The sequence below is a fragment of the Pelophylax lessonae genome, assembly GCF_965119305.1.
Source record: "Pelophylax lessonae genome assembly, chromosome: 6".
NCBI classification, from domain to species: Eukaryota; Metazoa; Chordata; class Amphibia; order Anura; family Ranidae; genus Pelophylax; species Pelophylax lessonae.
The window spans coordinates 299,001,738-299,016,044 of NC_138773.1; the positions used below are offsets into that span (position 1 = coordinate 299,001,738).

Below are 14,307 nucleotides of genomic sequence, written 5' to 3' on the forward strand. Positions count from 1 at the left end.
TCTCTCTCTCTATCTCTCTCTCTCTATCTCTCTCTCTATCTCTCTCTCTCTATCTCTCTCTCTCTATCTATCTCTCTCTCTATCTCTCTCTCTCTCTATCTCTCTATCTCTATCTATCTCTCTCTCTATCTCTCTCTCTCTCTATCTCTCTATCTCTCTATATATATATATATATATATATATATATATATATATATATATATATATATATATATATATATATATATATATATATATATATATATATATATATATGAACAATTAACATTAAGGAATGGATTGTAAGTTTCCTTTCCTTCTTGTCAATAAAGCAGTTAGCTCTGAATACTCATTACCACTTCCATTGTACTAATCAAAGGCTTACTGCAGACTTGCACAAATAATAATGCCATTTTAAGTGTAAAGTAATATAGAATATGTATGCATTAAGAACTTCCACAAGCATAATGACTGCTTTTAGGTGAAATGTGCTTTTAAGATGTCAGCATAGTTTCCAGACCAGTTAATGTCTTTCCTTTCTTGGCTTTAAAATATCAGGGGAAGGGAAAAAAAGTTTTTATGGTGGTGCATTGACCCCCCCCCCCACCCCCCTCCTCCAGCAAAGTATTGTATTTAGTACACACTATCTTGATCTGCACCATTATGCGTAATTTGTCCTTTTCTTATGTACTTTTAACTTTAATGCATTAAAATGGGCTGATGTGAAGGAAGAGATTGGTTGTTGTGGCGTACGTTACGTGGGCGGTAGTATGAGGTGTTTCAGAAAGATTTGTTTTTCATGTGAGTGAATATGAGGGAGAGCTTCATACAAACAGAAGTAGTTTCAGCCAACTAAAATAACAAAGGCCAACTGATTATGGGTTTTTTTTTTTTTTTTAAGTATATCTGAAACAAAAGCTTTAGAAAGGCTTCAAACCTCTGTCAGTTTTTTTTTATTTTTTTCAATGAAGAGAATGCAGCATCCAGGAGGTGTTTGGACTTTGGATTGCACTCTTACAAAGTAGTGAGGGGGCAACAACATTCAGAGAGCTCACTGGCTTAGGTTAGGCTGCTCACAACAGAAGGGGCCGCCCTCTTGTGGGTACCCAGCAGATTAGAAGACCAAAGAAATGTCCTGAATGCAGCACACCATGCAAACCCTAAGTAATAGCATCCTCAGCCAGCTTCATCTAGGCCACGCCTAGACCTGGCTGTGGCTGCTATTACTTACATGACTGACAGCTTTGCATGGTGTGTGATGTTGAGGAAAACTTTTTTGGTCTTATAGCTTGTATAGAGTCAGGATGAACTCTAATCAAACCTGCACCCACAGTGGAACCCATCGGACAGGGCTACAGAAGCCTAAGGGAGGAAACCGTTGACCCAGCTACCCAGCAGGTTACCAGAAAGAAACTTGCACCAGTGGAAGGACCACCAAACCAAATGAGGAGTCCAAACTGACTCATTGGCTGTAAGCCAATGTGTTTCTGCACCCTGAAACGCGTTGAATGGTTTTTATTTTTTTGTAAATCAATAAATTAATTTGGACTCATTCGGTCGACTGCTCCTTCCATTGGCGCATGTCTTATTTCTAGATTTTTATTTCTATCTGTTTTCTCACCAAGGATATTCCCACTTGGAGCCAAATCAGACAGACTATTCATAGCAATTCGTTTTTAGTCTCCAGTGACATTCACGTTGCATTCACAAATTTGTTGGGAAATAAAACATTTTGAGGTGTCACCAAAGCAGGAATAGAGAGGAAATCTTCTAAATGGAGGGGTCATAGACTCTAATTGTGGTTGTGCACAGAAACATTTTTGGGGGAGGGGGGGTCAAATGTCTAATGGTGGTCATATGCAGAAAGATTTTCTATTGACTATCTATTGTTGGTAAATTTACTGTCTATTTAAAATAAGATCAGAAGAGTATAAAGATTGTTCAATGCGCCATTCACTTAACAATCTTATCAAAGTATCTTCTTTCCTACAATCAGATTTTCCATCCAGACAGAGCAGAATCATTTGGATTAAATGATTTGGTTTTGTTAAGAATCGATTGATGGCACAGTATGTGTCTTTTAAGGATTTATACATTTGATTATATTATTTGATTCTGTGAAGAATTATTTGAACAGAGGACCACCTTTTATGGCCACCATGAAAGGGGATATCCCTTTTTAAAGAGATTTTGCAGAAAATTCAGGTATTTCTCCTGAATGGGACATTGATACTGAAAAACCTGACATTAAGAATTCCCTGTTCTAGCCAAAACCTAAAAATGATAGAAGTGTTTTTTTTTTTTTTTTCTTCTGGCCCGTGGCTTTCCAGGTAATGAAGAATAGATATAAACACAATCCCTTGTGCCTGCATATTGGCAAAGGCAGCTATTGAAGTTTTTTCCTGAAAGCTCCTTTTTATAATAATTGTGGTTATAGTTTAGTGTTACTTTTGTACTGTTGAAAATTTACCTCTAAGGTCTGTTGAGCTTTGACTGATAGACCTCCCATCTGATAGTAGCTGGGGGTTCCAGTAAATGTAAGGGGCATTCTTCCCACTGAACACCAATGTAAGGGGCATTCTTCCCACTGAACACCAATGTAAGGAGCATTCTTCCCACTGACCACCAGTGTAAGGGGCAATCTTCCCACTGACCATTAGTGTAAGGGGCATTCTTCCCACTGACCATTAGTGTAAGGGGCATTCTTCCCACTGACCATTAGTGTAAGGGGCATTCTTCCCACTGACCACCAATGTAAGGAGCATTCTTAGCACTGACCACCAATGTAAGGGGTTTTCTTCCCACTGACAACCAATGTAAGGGGTGTTCTCACAATTGATCTCCAATGTATGGGGTGTTCTCCCCACTGACCCCCAATGTAAGGGACATTCCTGCCACTGACCCCCAATGTAAGGGACATTCCTGCCACTGACCCCCAATGTAAGGGACATTCCTGCCACTGACCCCCAATGTAAGGGAGATTCCTGCTACTGACCTCCAATGTAAGGGACGTTCTTCCCACTGACATTCTTCCCACTGACCTCCAATGTAAGGGACGTTCTTCCCACTGACCTCCAATGTAAGGGACGTCCTTCCCACTGACCTCCAACGTAAGGGACATTCTTCCTACTAATCCCTGGTGAACTTTTAATTTCCCCTCTGTTTTCATCTGGTGATTTGGCCAGTTACACCTCCTGCATTACAATGCTCCCACTCTGGGTGAAGGAGCATAGGAAGCACCTTGGACAGCAGCATTGTCAGTCTGGGGGTAGGGGAGGGTAAAAGCACTAGCGGATTTAGCTGTAGTTTGGATTAATTTGGTTGGTGTAGCTAACAATTTTTAATCGGTTACAGCAACTGTTTTTCTTGGGATAAAAGGGTTTACACTAAAGCTGATCATTGTAAGAACCCATGTCAGTATTAAATGGTTTGTTTGAACCCATCAACTGCTACATCTGCAGGACAGCTTGTTCTGTTCAAAAACAGACTTTCTGGCAGGATCCCCAGGTGAAAATAAAGGAAAAGAAAATGAATGCGGCAATATAATGTTTACGTTTTGGGTTTAGTACCGCTTTCAATTGATTAAAAATGTATTGTAAGTTTTGCTGTTTAGGTGGATTGGCTTGTGGCAGTAGAATAGCTGAGGCATAAATTAATTTCACATCTTGGTTAGCCAGCCAGTTTATTGGAAACTGTTAATCGGGTTTGTTAACTAAAGTAAACCTAGACACGGGCTTAGTAATTGTTGTTATCCACAAACCATTCATCAACTGAACAGCCTCTGATTTCAAACAAAAGAACCGCCAGCTTAGCGGATGACATTGGCTATTTATGTAGTCAGTCAATGTCATGCAGTGCCTATATGTATTCATTCATCCTATGTACATCACATACTGAAGCAATAATATACATTTGCATCAGACAGAAAAAGGAAACCGTGTGTCTATCTATCTATCTATCTATCTATCTATCTATCTATCTATCTATCTATCTATCTATCTATCTATCTATCTATCTATCTATCTATCTATCTATCTATCTATCTATCTATCTATCTATCTATCTATCTATCTATCTATCTATCTATCTATCTATCTATCTATCTATCTATCTATCTATCTATCTATCTATCTATCTATCTATCTATCTATCTATCTATCTATCTAAACAAAAATTTAAGGAACACTTTTTTTTCTAGAGTATAGAATCAAGTCAATTAAACTTAAGTAGCAGAGGGGGTTGTTAATCAGTTTTAGCTGCTTTGGTGTTCATAAAATTAACAGGTGCACTTTATGGGCAACAATGAGATGCCTTACAAAACAGGAATGGTTTTACAGGTGAAGGCCACTGACATTTTGTTTACTACTCATCTTTTCTGATTGTTTTTCACTAGTTTTGCATTTGACTAGGGTCAGTGTCACTATTGGTAGCATAAGACGATACTTGGACCCTATAGAGTTTGCACAGACAGTCCAACTCTTCCAGGATGGCACACCAATACGTGCCATTGCCAGGTGGTTTGCTGTGTCTCTCAGCACAGTCTCAAGATCATGGAGGAGATTCCAGGAGATAGTTTCTCTAGGGGAGCTGGACAGGGCCGTATAAGGTCCTTAACCCATCAGGAGGACCGGTATCTGCTCCTTTGTGCAAGGAGTAACAGGATAAGCACTGCCAGCGCCCTACAAAATCAACTCCAGCAGTTCACTGGTGTGAATGTCTCCAACCAAACAATCAGAAATCGACTTCATGAGGGTGGCCTGAGGACCCGATTTCTTCTAGTGGGCCCTGTGCTCACTGCCTGGCACCATGGAGCTTAATTTGCATTTGCCATTGAACACCAGAATTGGCAGGTCCGCCACTGGCGGCCCTGTGCTTTTCACAGAAGAGAGCAGGTTCACCCTGAGCACATGTGACAGACGTGAAAGGGTCTGGAGAAGCCGTGGAGAACATTATGCTGCCTGTAACATCATTCAGCATGACTGGTTTGGTGGTGGGTCAGTGATGGTCTGGGGAGGCATATCCATGGAGGGACGCACAGACCTATACAGGCTAGACAATGGCACCCTGACTGCCATTAGGTAGCGGGATGAAATCCTTGGACCCATTCTCAGAACCTATGCTGGTGCAGTGGGTCCTGGGTTCCTTCTGATGCGTGACAATGGCTGGCCTCATGTGGAAAAAGTATGCAGCCAGTTCCTGGAGGATAAAGGAATTGATACCATTGAGTAGCCCCCACACTCGCCTGACCTAAATCCAATAGAACACCTCTGGGACATTGTTTCGGTCCATCCAAAACCGCCAGGTTCCCCCTTAGTCTGTACAGGAGCTCAGTTATGCCCTGGTCCAGATCTTGGAGGAAATACCCCAGGACACCATCTGTCCTCTCATTAGGAGCATGCCCCAACGTTTTTAGGCATGCATACAAGCAGGTGGGGGCCATGAGAGCTACTGAGTACCATTTTTGAGTTGCTGCAAAGAAATTTCAGTAAAATAGACTAGCCTGCTGTATCATTTTTTTCACTTTGATTTTCGGGGTCTCTTTGAATTCAGCTCTCTGAAGATTGATGAGTTTCATTTCCATCAATGTGGCATCCTTTCATTCATAACACATTACCCAGTCCATAGACGTATAGATATCCAGCATGGTATTTTTCCCTATTGAGATCTAAAGTGTTTTCAAAGCGTTCCTTAAATTTTTTTTGGTGTGTGTATATTATACTATATTGTCAAAAGTATTGGGATGCTTGCCTTTACACGCACATGAACTTCAATAGCATCCCAGTCTTAGTCCGTAGGGTTCAATATGGAGTTGGCCCACCCTTAGCAGCTGTAACAGCTTCAACTCTTCTGGGAATGCTATCCACAAGGTTTAGGAGTGTGTCTATGGGGATGTTTGATCATTCTTCCCGAAGCGCATTTGTGAGGTCAGGTACTGATGGAGAGAAGGCCTGGCTCGCAGTCTGCTCTAAATCATTTTAAAAGGTGTTCTATCGGGTTAAGGTCAGGACTCTATGCAGGCCAGTCAAGTTCCTCCACCCTAAACTCGCACATCCCATTGGAAGGAGAATGGCAATCATTGGGAAATAATGTAAATCAAGGCCATAGTAACAAAGTAAATCTAAGTGGTTCACAGGGCTGTGGAGTCGGTAGATAAATGTCATGACTCCGACTCCTCAGTTTTTTGTACTTCCGACTTCCGACTCCCCGACTGGTGCAGCTATAAAATTGTGCTAGTGCAGCGTGATTTCAAAGCCGTAAATCAGTGCGACTTGCACCTCTAATTTCATTGAGGCTTGCTACTTAATTTAACAGAAGTCTATGCAAGTCTCCAACTCGCCATGAAATCGTCAAAATGTATAGCAGGAACCTTTTCAAAGTTGCTGCAGCAATTTGAACGATTCCATTGCTGACAATGAGGTGTGATTTGAAATTGTCAAACCACATGACAAGTCGCAGCTGTGTGAACAGGGGCTAAATCAAAGAGGTACATGGGGGAGAATTTTCCAGCTAATAAAAGGTTTTTTGCTTTGGATGTTTAAAGTGGCTGAAAGGATTGCTTGATCTCTAAAGAGGCTTGTGGTTATTGCATTGGGCCTGGCAATACAGAACTCTTCAGAGAAGGACTGTGTGTGGTTTTTATGGTGGCCAGAATATTTAGCTGGCCATATAAGGCTTTTAAAGGAGAAGGTTCACTGAAGGGCCTTGTCCAGTTCTAATATTGGACTTGGTAATGCAGAACACTCCAGGGAATCACTATGGATGTTTGGATTGGCAGGATATTTAGCAGGCCATACAGTGCTATAAGGTAGGATGTTTGTTAAAGGTCCTTTGCCTGATTCCAAGAAAGTTTGTAAGAAGCAGGTGGCTTCTGTTCTTTTAAGATCTGCCTTTCATCTTTAGGAACCGATACCAGTCCAGCCCGCGCCATCGCCAGGAAAAGAAGAAAAACCTTTGAAGGATGAAACGGAGAAAGGAAATGAAAAGTCCGCACGTAAAATGCTTTCACGAGGTTTGTGATTTGCCCTGTAATCCCTTCACTGGTTACATCAATAAAAATATTGTATGAACTTCTTCTGTCATCTTTTGTATAAATATTTATGGAACCGCATTATACAGAATTTGGCGATTTATCTCCGCTCACTGAACATAAGCAGTGACCTCCCTACTTTTCGATATTGAGATACGTTTGTAATCAAAGAGACAGTGATTACCATAACATGTTTCTTCACGCCGTGAACTTTTTTCCTTTGTTCCTTTCCCAAAACGAATCCCATATTTAGTGAAATCTGTCCCTCTGCCATACAATAAACATTTACTGTAAAGTAAAAACATTAGAAGCTGGATAACTGTTTATTGTAGGTGCACAAACTATATTCCCGGTACTCAATATTATTTTGTCTACAATCCAAATAAAAGCAACGTTCTACGCTGCATACAAGTATGTGAAATTACTTCATACTTGGAAAAGATTTCCAGCAGTTAGCAGTAAGTCAGTCAACAGTAAGTGGGTTCAAACATGCTTGGGACACATGTAGATATATATTCAGACAAAAAAAGTAAAAAAAAATAAATCTAAATCTTTTTAGAAAAGTGGAGCAGACCTGGTGGGCCACTTGGTCTCTTTTCTGTCATCAGTCTATGCTTTACCTTTTATCCAAGTTAATGTATTTGTGGCCAAAGCCATTTTTTCATTAATTTATTTTATTGGTTTATATGACATCAAAAATATTAAAGTAAAACTAAAGTAAAAATGTTTTCTTTTTTTTTGTTTGTGTTTTCATTTTTGATAGAGTGGAGAGGGATTAGAGCTCAGTTTTTATTACTGTCTTTGCCCCCATTAAGGAGATTCACCTTCTCTATCTGTCCTGTTTAACATCATCCTTGACAGTAAAGGAAAAGGAACTTTTGGCTTGTCCCCGGAAAAAGAAAACAGTGGGGAAATCTTCCGATGGGGACAAATAATTCCCTTAATTTGCATGGATTTCCTCTCAAACTTCCTGTTTGCCTAGAAGACAGGGATTGAAGGGAGATCTCCGCAATGGGACACAGATGGTGAAAAAAAAAAAAAAAAATCTGACAAGGGGTTATAACCCTCCCTTGCTCTATCCAAAATTTAAAAAAAAAAAAAAGTTTTGCCTATAGTTCTACTTAAGTTCTATTATTCTACTAAATATATTTTATACATAGTGTAGAAATCTTTTTTTTAATTTTTAATTTTTTTTATTTTGGGTTTTCTCCTAGATTTTTATTTGTATTTTTTTTTATTTTAATAGTTGTTTTTTTTTTTTTTTTCTTTCAACCTTAATACAAAATTAGATAAAACTACCTATGAAAAAAAAATAAACCTTGGATCTCCGATTTCTAAAATAGCAGTTATTTTAGTTATATATAATAACATAGGGTCAAGGTTATGCTAATGAGTAAATTATTTCCCAATTTCCAAAGGCATACAGGTTGGAAATAAAGTATCACGCTGATATTCGCTTTATGCAAAAAAAAAAAAAAAAAAACAATAAATAAAAATGTTTTTAGTAGAGCCGGTTTAACTTATTGTGGTGTTGATTTTCACACACAGATTCCAGTCAGGAATACACTGATTCCACCGGTATAGACCTCCATGAATTTTTAGTGAACACACTGAAAAGTAACCCCAGGTAAGCGAAATATGATATTTATGTGACTAGCGAAATATATCAATGTGAGGATGGGTGAAGTGCTGCAGAGGCAGGCCTGGGGTTGGTTCTCTATTTTTTTTTTTTTGTTTTTTATAGGAGTTCTAATAGGCCGAGCTGGTTGACCAATCATTGTGAGTGCAATTAGCCTGTCCATACATCATTTGATCGGCCTATGGAGTGGATATCACAGTGCCTGCTATTACTAGATAACCCAGTTATGTGCAGCCCTTGAAGCTGCTTGTGTGGCTATCATGCTGATCTTGTGCCTTTTGGTACTTTTAGGGTGGAAGGGCAGAAGTGTTTGTTTTTTTTTTTTTTTTTTTTTTATATTTTCATATTAGGCAGGTATATATTAAAGAGCCCCTGTTGCCAGACTTAAATTTGCATATAAAAGCACAGAAAAATCTAATTTTCTTTTTATAAATGCTTACATTTCAGTATTTTTATTTTTTTTTCCATAATTGTTTTTTCACTTATTTAGAAATTGCTAGAAAATTTGACTTCTCCAGGAAGTGTCAATTCCTTAGCACAGCTTTTTCCCTCTTTGCACATTTGTAGCCCTCTCTTCCGGGAGTGCTTACCCCGGCTCCCCCACCTCTCCCTTCACTTCCCTACATAACCTTTTTATATAGCTACTAGGAGAGCAGGGAAGGGGAATATTATAGAGCCCTGGTGCCCAACCTGCGGCCCTTTGGTAGGTAATATGCAGCCCTCGTACCTCAGCAGTCTGTAGGAGGAACATTAGGGTGATAGCATTGATCTCTACTAGCCTGATGTAACATGTTCCAAGTTTCGTATGGTTTTCTACAGCGTATCCCCAGCAAACCATGTATCCTGTCTAGATTATCTGACCCTCATTTCCTCTATTAGGTCTGCAGTTTCTAACTGCCCTCTCAAGCATTACATACATATATTAAACGTTATGTGTGGCCCTTTGGTGATGTCATGGGCGTCGGTAAAATTTACTGTTAGTCTGCTGACATCATAATCAAGATGGCAGCACCCAGCATCAGTCTCAGAATTTTTGATGTCTACACAAAGGAGATTATACGAAGACCTTTTGGTTGAAATGAATGGTCCGGCGACAGGGGCTCTTTAAGCCCATCAAATATGCATGTTCTGTATAGTCTGCATTTTCTTTTACGAATGTTTCCTGTAAGATTTGACCTATTTAAGCCACTGAATTATTGCTGGTGTCGATCGTGTTGTCTTCTGCAGTTCCTCATGTTGCAGTAGTTGGAAAGAATAGCTGCAAGGTGATTGTGACTTGTCATTGAGATGTTCCAGAAAGCCCCAGGGAGCTTACAGTAAGAAGAACGTAACCTTGATGAAGGTGCGTTATGGATGGTTACGCCGGAGATGTCCTCAGCCCTGCAGCACTCCTCAATAACTGGCCTTTTTAGCATCTGGAACCAACAAGGGAATTTACTCTACCTATTGACAGTTCTCTCAAAGTGACAGTATGGCTGGCCACATAGGCAAGTGTCTAAGACAGCAAAGCTGGCTGGGACATCTACCGGTTAACTGCTTTATCCACATCACGAGAATCACAATCCTTCTCTCAGACTTGAGAGAAAGTTAAAACGAATGCTTGCCCCTATAAAAGGAAACCTTAGTTTTACATTCATCTTTTGGATCCATCCAGGAATAAATGCAGTGTGACTTTTAACGCTGGCTATACACTAGCTTTTTTGCTGTTTTTTTTTTTCTCGTCTTCAAATGAAAATTAGATTTTGAAGCAAATGGACTTGACCAAATGAAAACCACCTTCACTGCTAAATATTGGTTTGGAGAAACAATCCTGCTCCTACAAATTTTACTAGCCACTGCAGTCAGCAATGAAAGTTTATTAAACCCCACTAACATTTAAGAAATCAAACAAATGTTCTTTAAAATGAAAAATTTTAAAAATTCTACTCGTGTATGGCCAGATTTAGGGGGAAATGATTTTGCTTGTGCAGTGGCAGGCTCCTGCAGACTATTCCCACTGCTCAGTGCCCATACCTCTGTACAGGCTGTCAGTTTCAGAGCTGCAGGACCAACAAATGGGCTACGGGTGTGCTGATCAGCACACTCAGTCCAATGAAATTACAAGCCCATCTTTCATTCAGATTCCCGTAAATGAATGATGCATTTGTGTGGGCAGTGCTCGGCACAGCCACTTAGTTTTTAAAATGTGACAGTGGGTGCGGAAAGAGGAACCCCTGCCCACTGTCATCAGGGTAGGGGGTGAGGGGGGAACGGCTGAAAAGTAATATTGCACCCTAAACATAGGTGTAACATGTTACTAAAGGCAAACTTCTACTTTAAGGGTAGCATGAAACCAGGAAGTACAGCAGGCCATACCCTAAACTAATTCTGGCTGGTTCCTGATTAACCGTCTTAAATTATTTTGCCTTCATCCAACACAATATCCTTCTGTTGTTGAATTGAAGGAACTGGTTGGACACACGTTGGCAGAGCCTGCATCCAGTCAGATTCATCCGCTATCCAGAATACAATAGCCACGGCAGGAGATTCATCTATCTGTGCTGTTAAGCATGGATGGAGCAATCTATTAGATTACTTTTTGTTAGCCTGCAGGCTGAAAGAAAGACATGAATTTATAGCCTACTTAAGCCCTTATCTTGCAGCCTAATGGTTATCAAAAACTGCGCCTCCCAGCATACAGTTTTCACTGACATTTCAGATAATGTGTTGCCCAGAAAAGTGGCTTTTTTATTATTCGAATAAGATTTTATATATGCTGTTTAAATTGTTGGGTTTACAATAGCCAGTATCCTATCATGTACTCACATTTAATAAAGCAAAAAGCAATGATGTGCAGTAACCCATAGAAAATCGCAACTTAAAGAAGAATTCCAGGTATGGATATTTTATGCATTATTACATTGGTTCTGCTTGGACCAATGTAACTATGCATATACCCATACCTGACCAACACCCTGGAAGCCTTTAAGTAGACACCGCTATTCCAGTGATCTCCACTTGCTTCTGGATCCTGGGCCAAATGGCTGCATTGTTCTCAGAATGAGGGGGAGAGGCATGAAAATAAGAGGAATTCCAGGTATGGCTATTTTATACATACTGTAGTTAGATTGGGCCAGCTTGGATCCATGTAACTATGTATATACCATACCTGGCTGATGACCCTGAAAGCTGGAAAACCCCCAAGTAAGTATCGCTTTCCTCTGCTTCTGGGTCCAATGCCAAGCAGCTGCCCTGCTGCGGAAAATAGGAGGTGGGGGCAGAGCAGGGGCACCATTTAGAACATGCTTAGCATTTTCTGAATGAATGCAAAGTGTTCCCTGATAGGACAAGGTGAAGAGCATAACATGTATTCAGCGGTTGCAGATAATGTAAGGTGATAGCGGATTTGTTACTGTGCATTCAGAAATTAAAGCATTATTCCTTTATAACTGCTTCTTAAGACATTGATCATGCAATTGTTGCTTGGCAACTAGCCTGTTGGCTCTTGTCATTTAAAGAGGCGTTGGTGAATCCTTCACTTTTCTCCCCGTCCATCTGCTGTTGTGTAGTACTGGTTCCATTATCAGCACATAGTCAATCTGGGATTCTCAGTAGGAGGAATACATTCTGGGATCTTTAAAAATCCATATACATGCATGTCTGGTGATTCTAGTGTAATGTTGTTTGTATGTATTTAGATTATAGGGTTGGATATAGGTTTTTTTGTTTAAATGTATAGTTGAAATGTGTATAACATGTATTTTGCCATTAAATTAGGTTTACATAGAGAAGTACTATTTTTTTATTTTTTTTGGTGCTTCTAAAAATCTGGTGATCCTGCCAGTAGCTCTTGGTTCCTGTATAAAACCGACCACACCAAGCAAATTTAGCAGATCCATGCTGGCGTGGTCTGTTTGCATCCTTGAGATGCAAGGAGTGATTGTTTTTTTTTTTTTCTTCCCTGTAGTCAGTTTTGTGGGCACTTCCCCAGCCGCCACCACCACCACCCACCTACCCACCCAGCCCTGCTGCTTATTGACTTATCTGCTTTTTTTTCTTCTAATTTTTAAAAACGTTGATACAGTTGCCTCTTCCAGCACTATCTTTTATATCTACATTAAGTGAACTAATTTTATCTACTAAAATAGTAGTGGATCTTTAGCCACTCTCTAACCCACACCCCTGCCATGCCGAATATTTTGCAGGGTGACACCACTGCCCAACGCAAACAACTTTTCATATTCCATTGTCGTGTCGCTAAAGTCTCAAAAACACTGAGGCGCTCAAGTTGAGGTACTCCTAATGGTATTGAAACATAATGCTCCATTGGGTGCAGCCTTCCTCAGATCAGGAAATCCTCAAGCAACTGCAAAAGCACACACAGGACTGCTCAAATGCCTATTGCATTATCACTCAAGACAAGCAGTCAATGTACCCAAATCACTCCACCGAGAGTTCTTCCCCTGTTTTTGCAGCGGCTCACGTTTGACCCACATTAGCTGGAACCAGTGATTGAATGGATTATCAGGGTTTGTTCCATCAGTCTCCCTTCAGGTACTGTTAGAGCGCTTAAAGCGGAGCTTCAGGCACCATTAGAAAAAATTATCTCAGCAACTACAAATACTGTAGCTGCTGACTTTTAATATTCAGACACTGACCTGTCCAGGAATCCAGTGGTGTCTCTTTCAATTGGCTGTCGGGTGTTACCCGCTGCCATTTCTTGTAGGGGAAACCGGCAGCGAAGCCTCCGTTGCACTTTGTGAATGGCCTGGCGGCGGGGGAAGGAGGAGGGGGCCGAACTTCTGGGTTACTTTGCCGCGATGAAGTCACCCGGAAGTGGGAGCGGGTATCTGTCGAAACTAGGTACCCGCTCCCCTCTCTGACCTGTCCAGGAATCCAGTGGTGTCTCTTTCAATTGGCTGTCGGGTGTTACCCGCTGCCATTTCTTGTAAGGGAAACCGGCAGCGAAGCCTCCGTTGCACTTTGTGAATTAGGTACCTGCTCACCCCCCCCCCCCTGAAAAGTGCCAAATGTGGCAGCGGAGGGGGGGGGGAAGCAAACGTGTGGAACGTCCTCTTTTGGGTGGCTCTCAGGTTTGTTTGTCAGTACAGTTCATGTTGCAGTTTAGTAAATGTCTCATGCAACTAAGGACAATACTATTGGGCTGAATTTCGTCTGTTTTCTCCAGAGATACTGTTACAGCGCTCCATTTCTTTGTAAAGATGGTTCATGTTTAACAACTGTCTTATGTACATATGGATAATGGCTATCTAACTTTCAGTTTATTATATAGGCAATGGATCTGAGGGTGAGAGGCACTTTTGCTTGGTATTTTTTTTTTTTTTTCCCGCTCTGCCCATATGCTCTTTGAGGAAGGAGAGCTTTTTTGACATGAGAGCATTTAGGCTGTAGCATTGCTTGTGGTTGATTTATTTCTTTTTTTCTTTGAAGAAGGGGGCATGTCCCTCAAAACACGTCAACCTTCCAACTGTGCGCTAAATGGCTAGATGACATTACCAGTGGCTGGAGTTATTATGATACGTCTGTTCATTGTGAGCATACAATTGTTTTTTAGTATTTAATATACACTGCTCAAAAAAAATTAAAGGAACACTTTTTTTATCCAGAATACAGCATCAAGTCAATTAATAATTAAACCAGATATTGATCTGGTCAGTTAAGT

General features: G+C 40.5%; 1 protein-coding gene across 8 annotated transcripts in view; it reads left to right on the top strand.

Moving 5' to 3' along the window:
- R3HDM1 (R3H domain containing 1) overlaps positions 1-14,307 on the top strand; it is a 277,140-nt gene that overhangs the window by 167,126 nt on the left and 95,707 nt on the right. For all 8 annotated transcript variants that reach the window (XM_082261129.1, XM_082261127.1, XM_082261128.1 and 5 more), the window contains 2 exons: positions 6,880-6,988; positions 8,555-8,633. In XM_082261129.1, the coding sequence (XP_082117255.1) occupies positions 6,880-6,988; positions 8,555-8,633 (188 nt within the window). The remainder of the gene's footprint in view (positions 1-6,879; positions 6,989-8,554; positions 8,634-14,307) is intronic.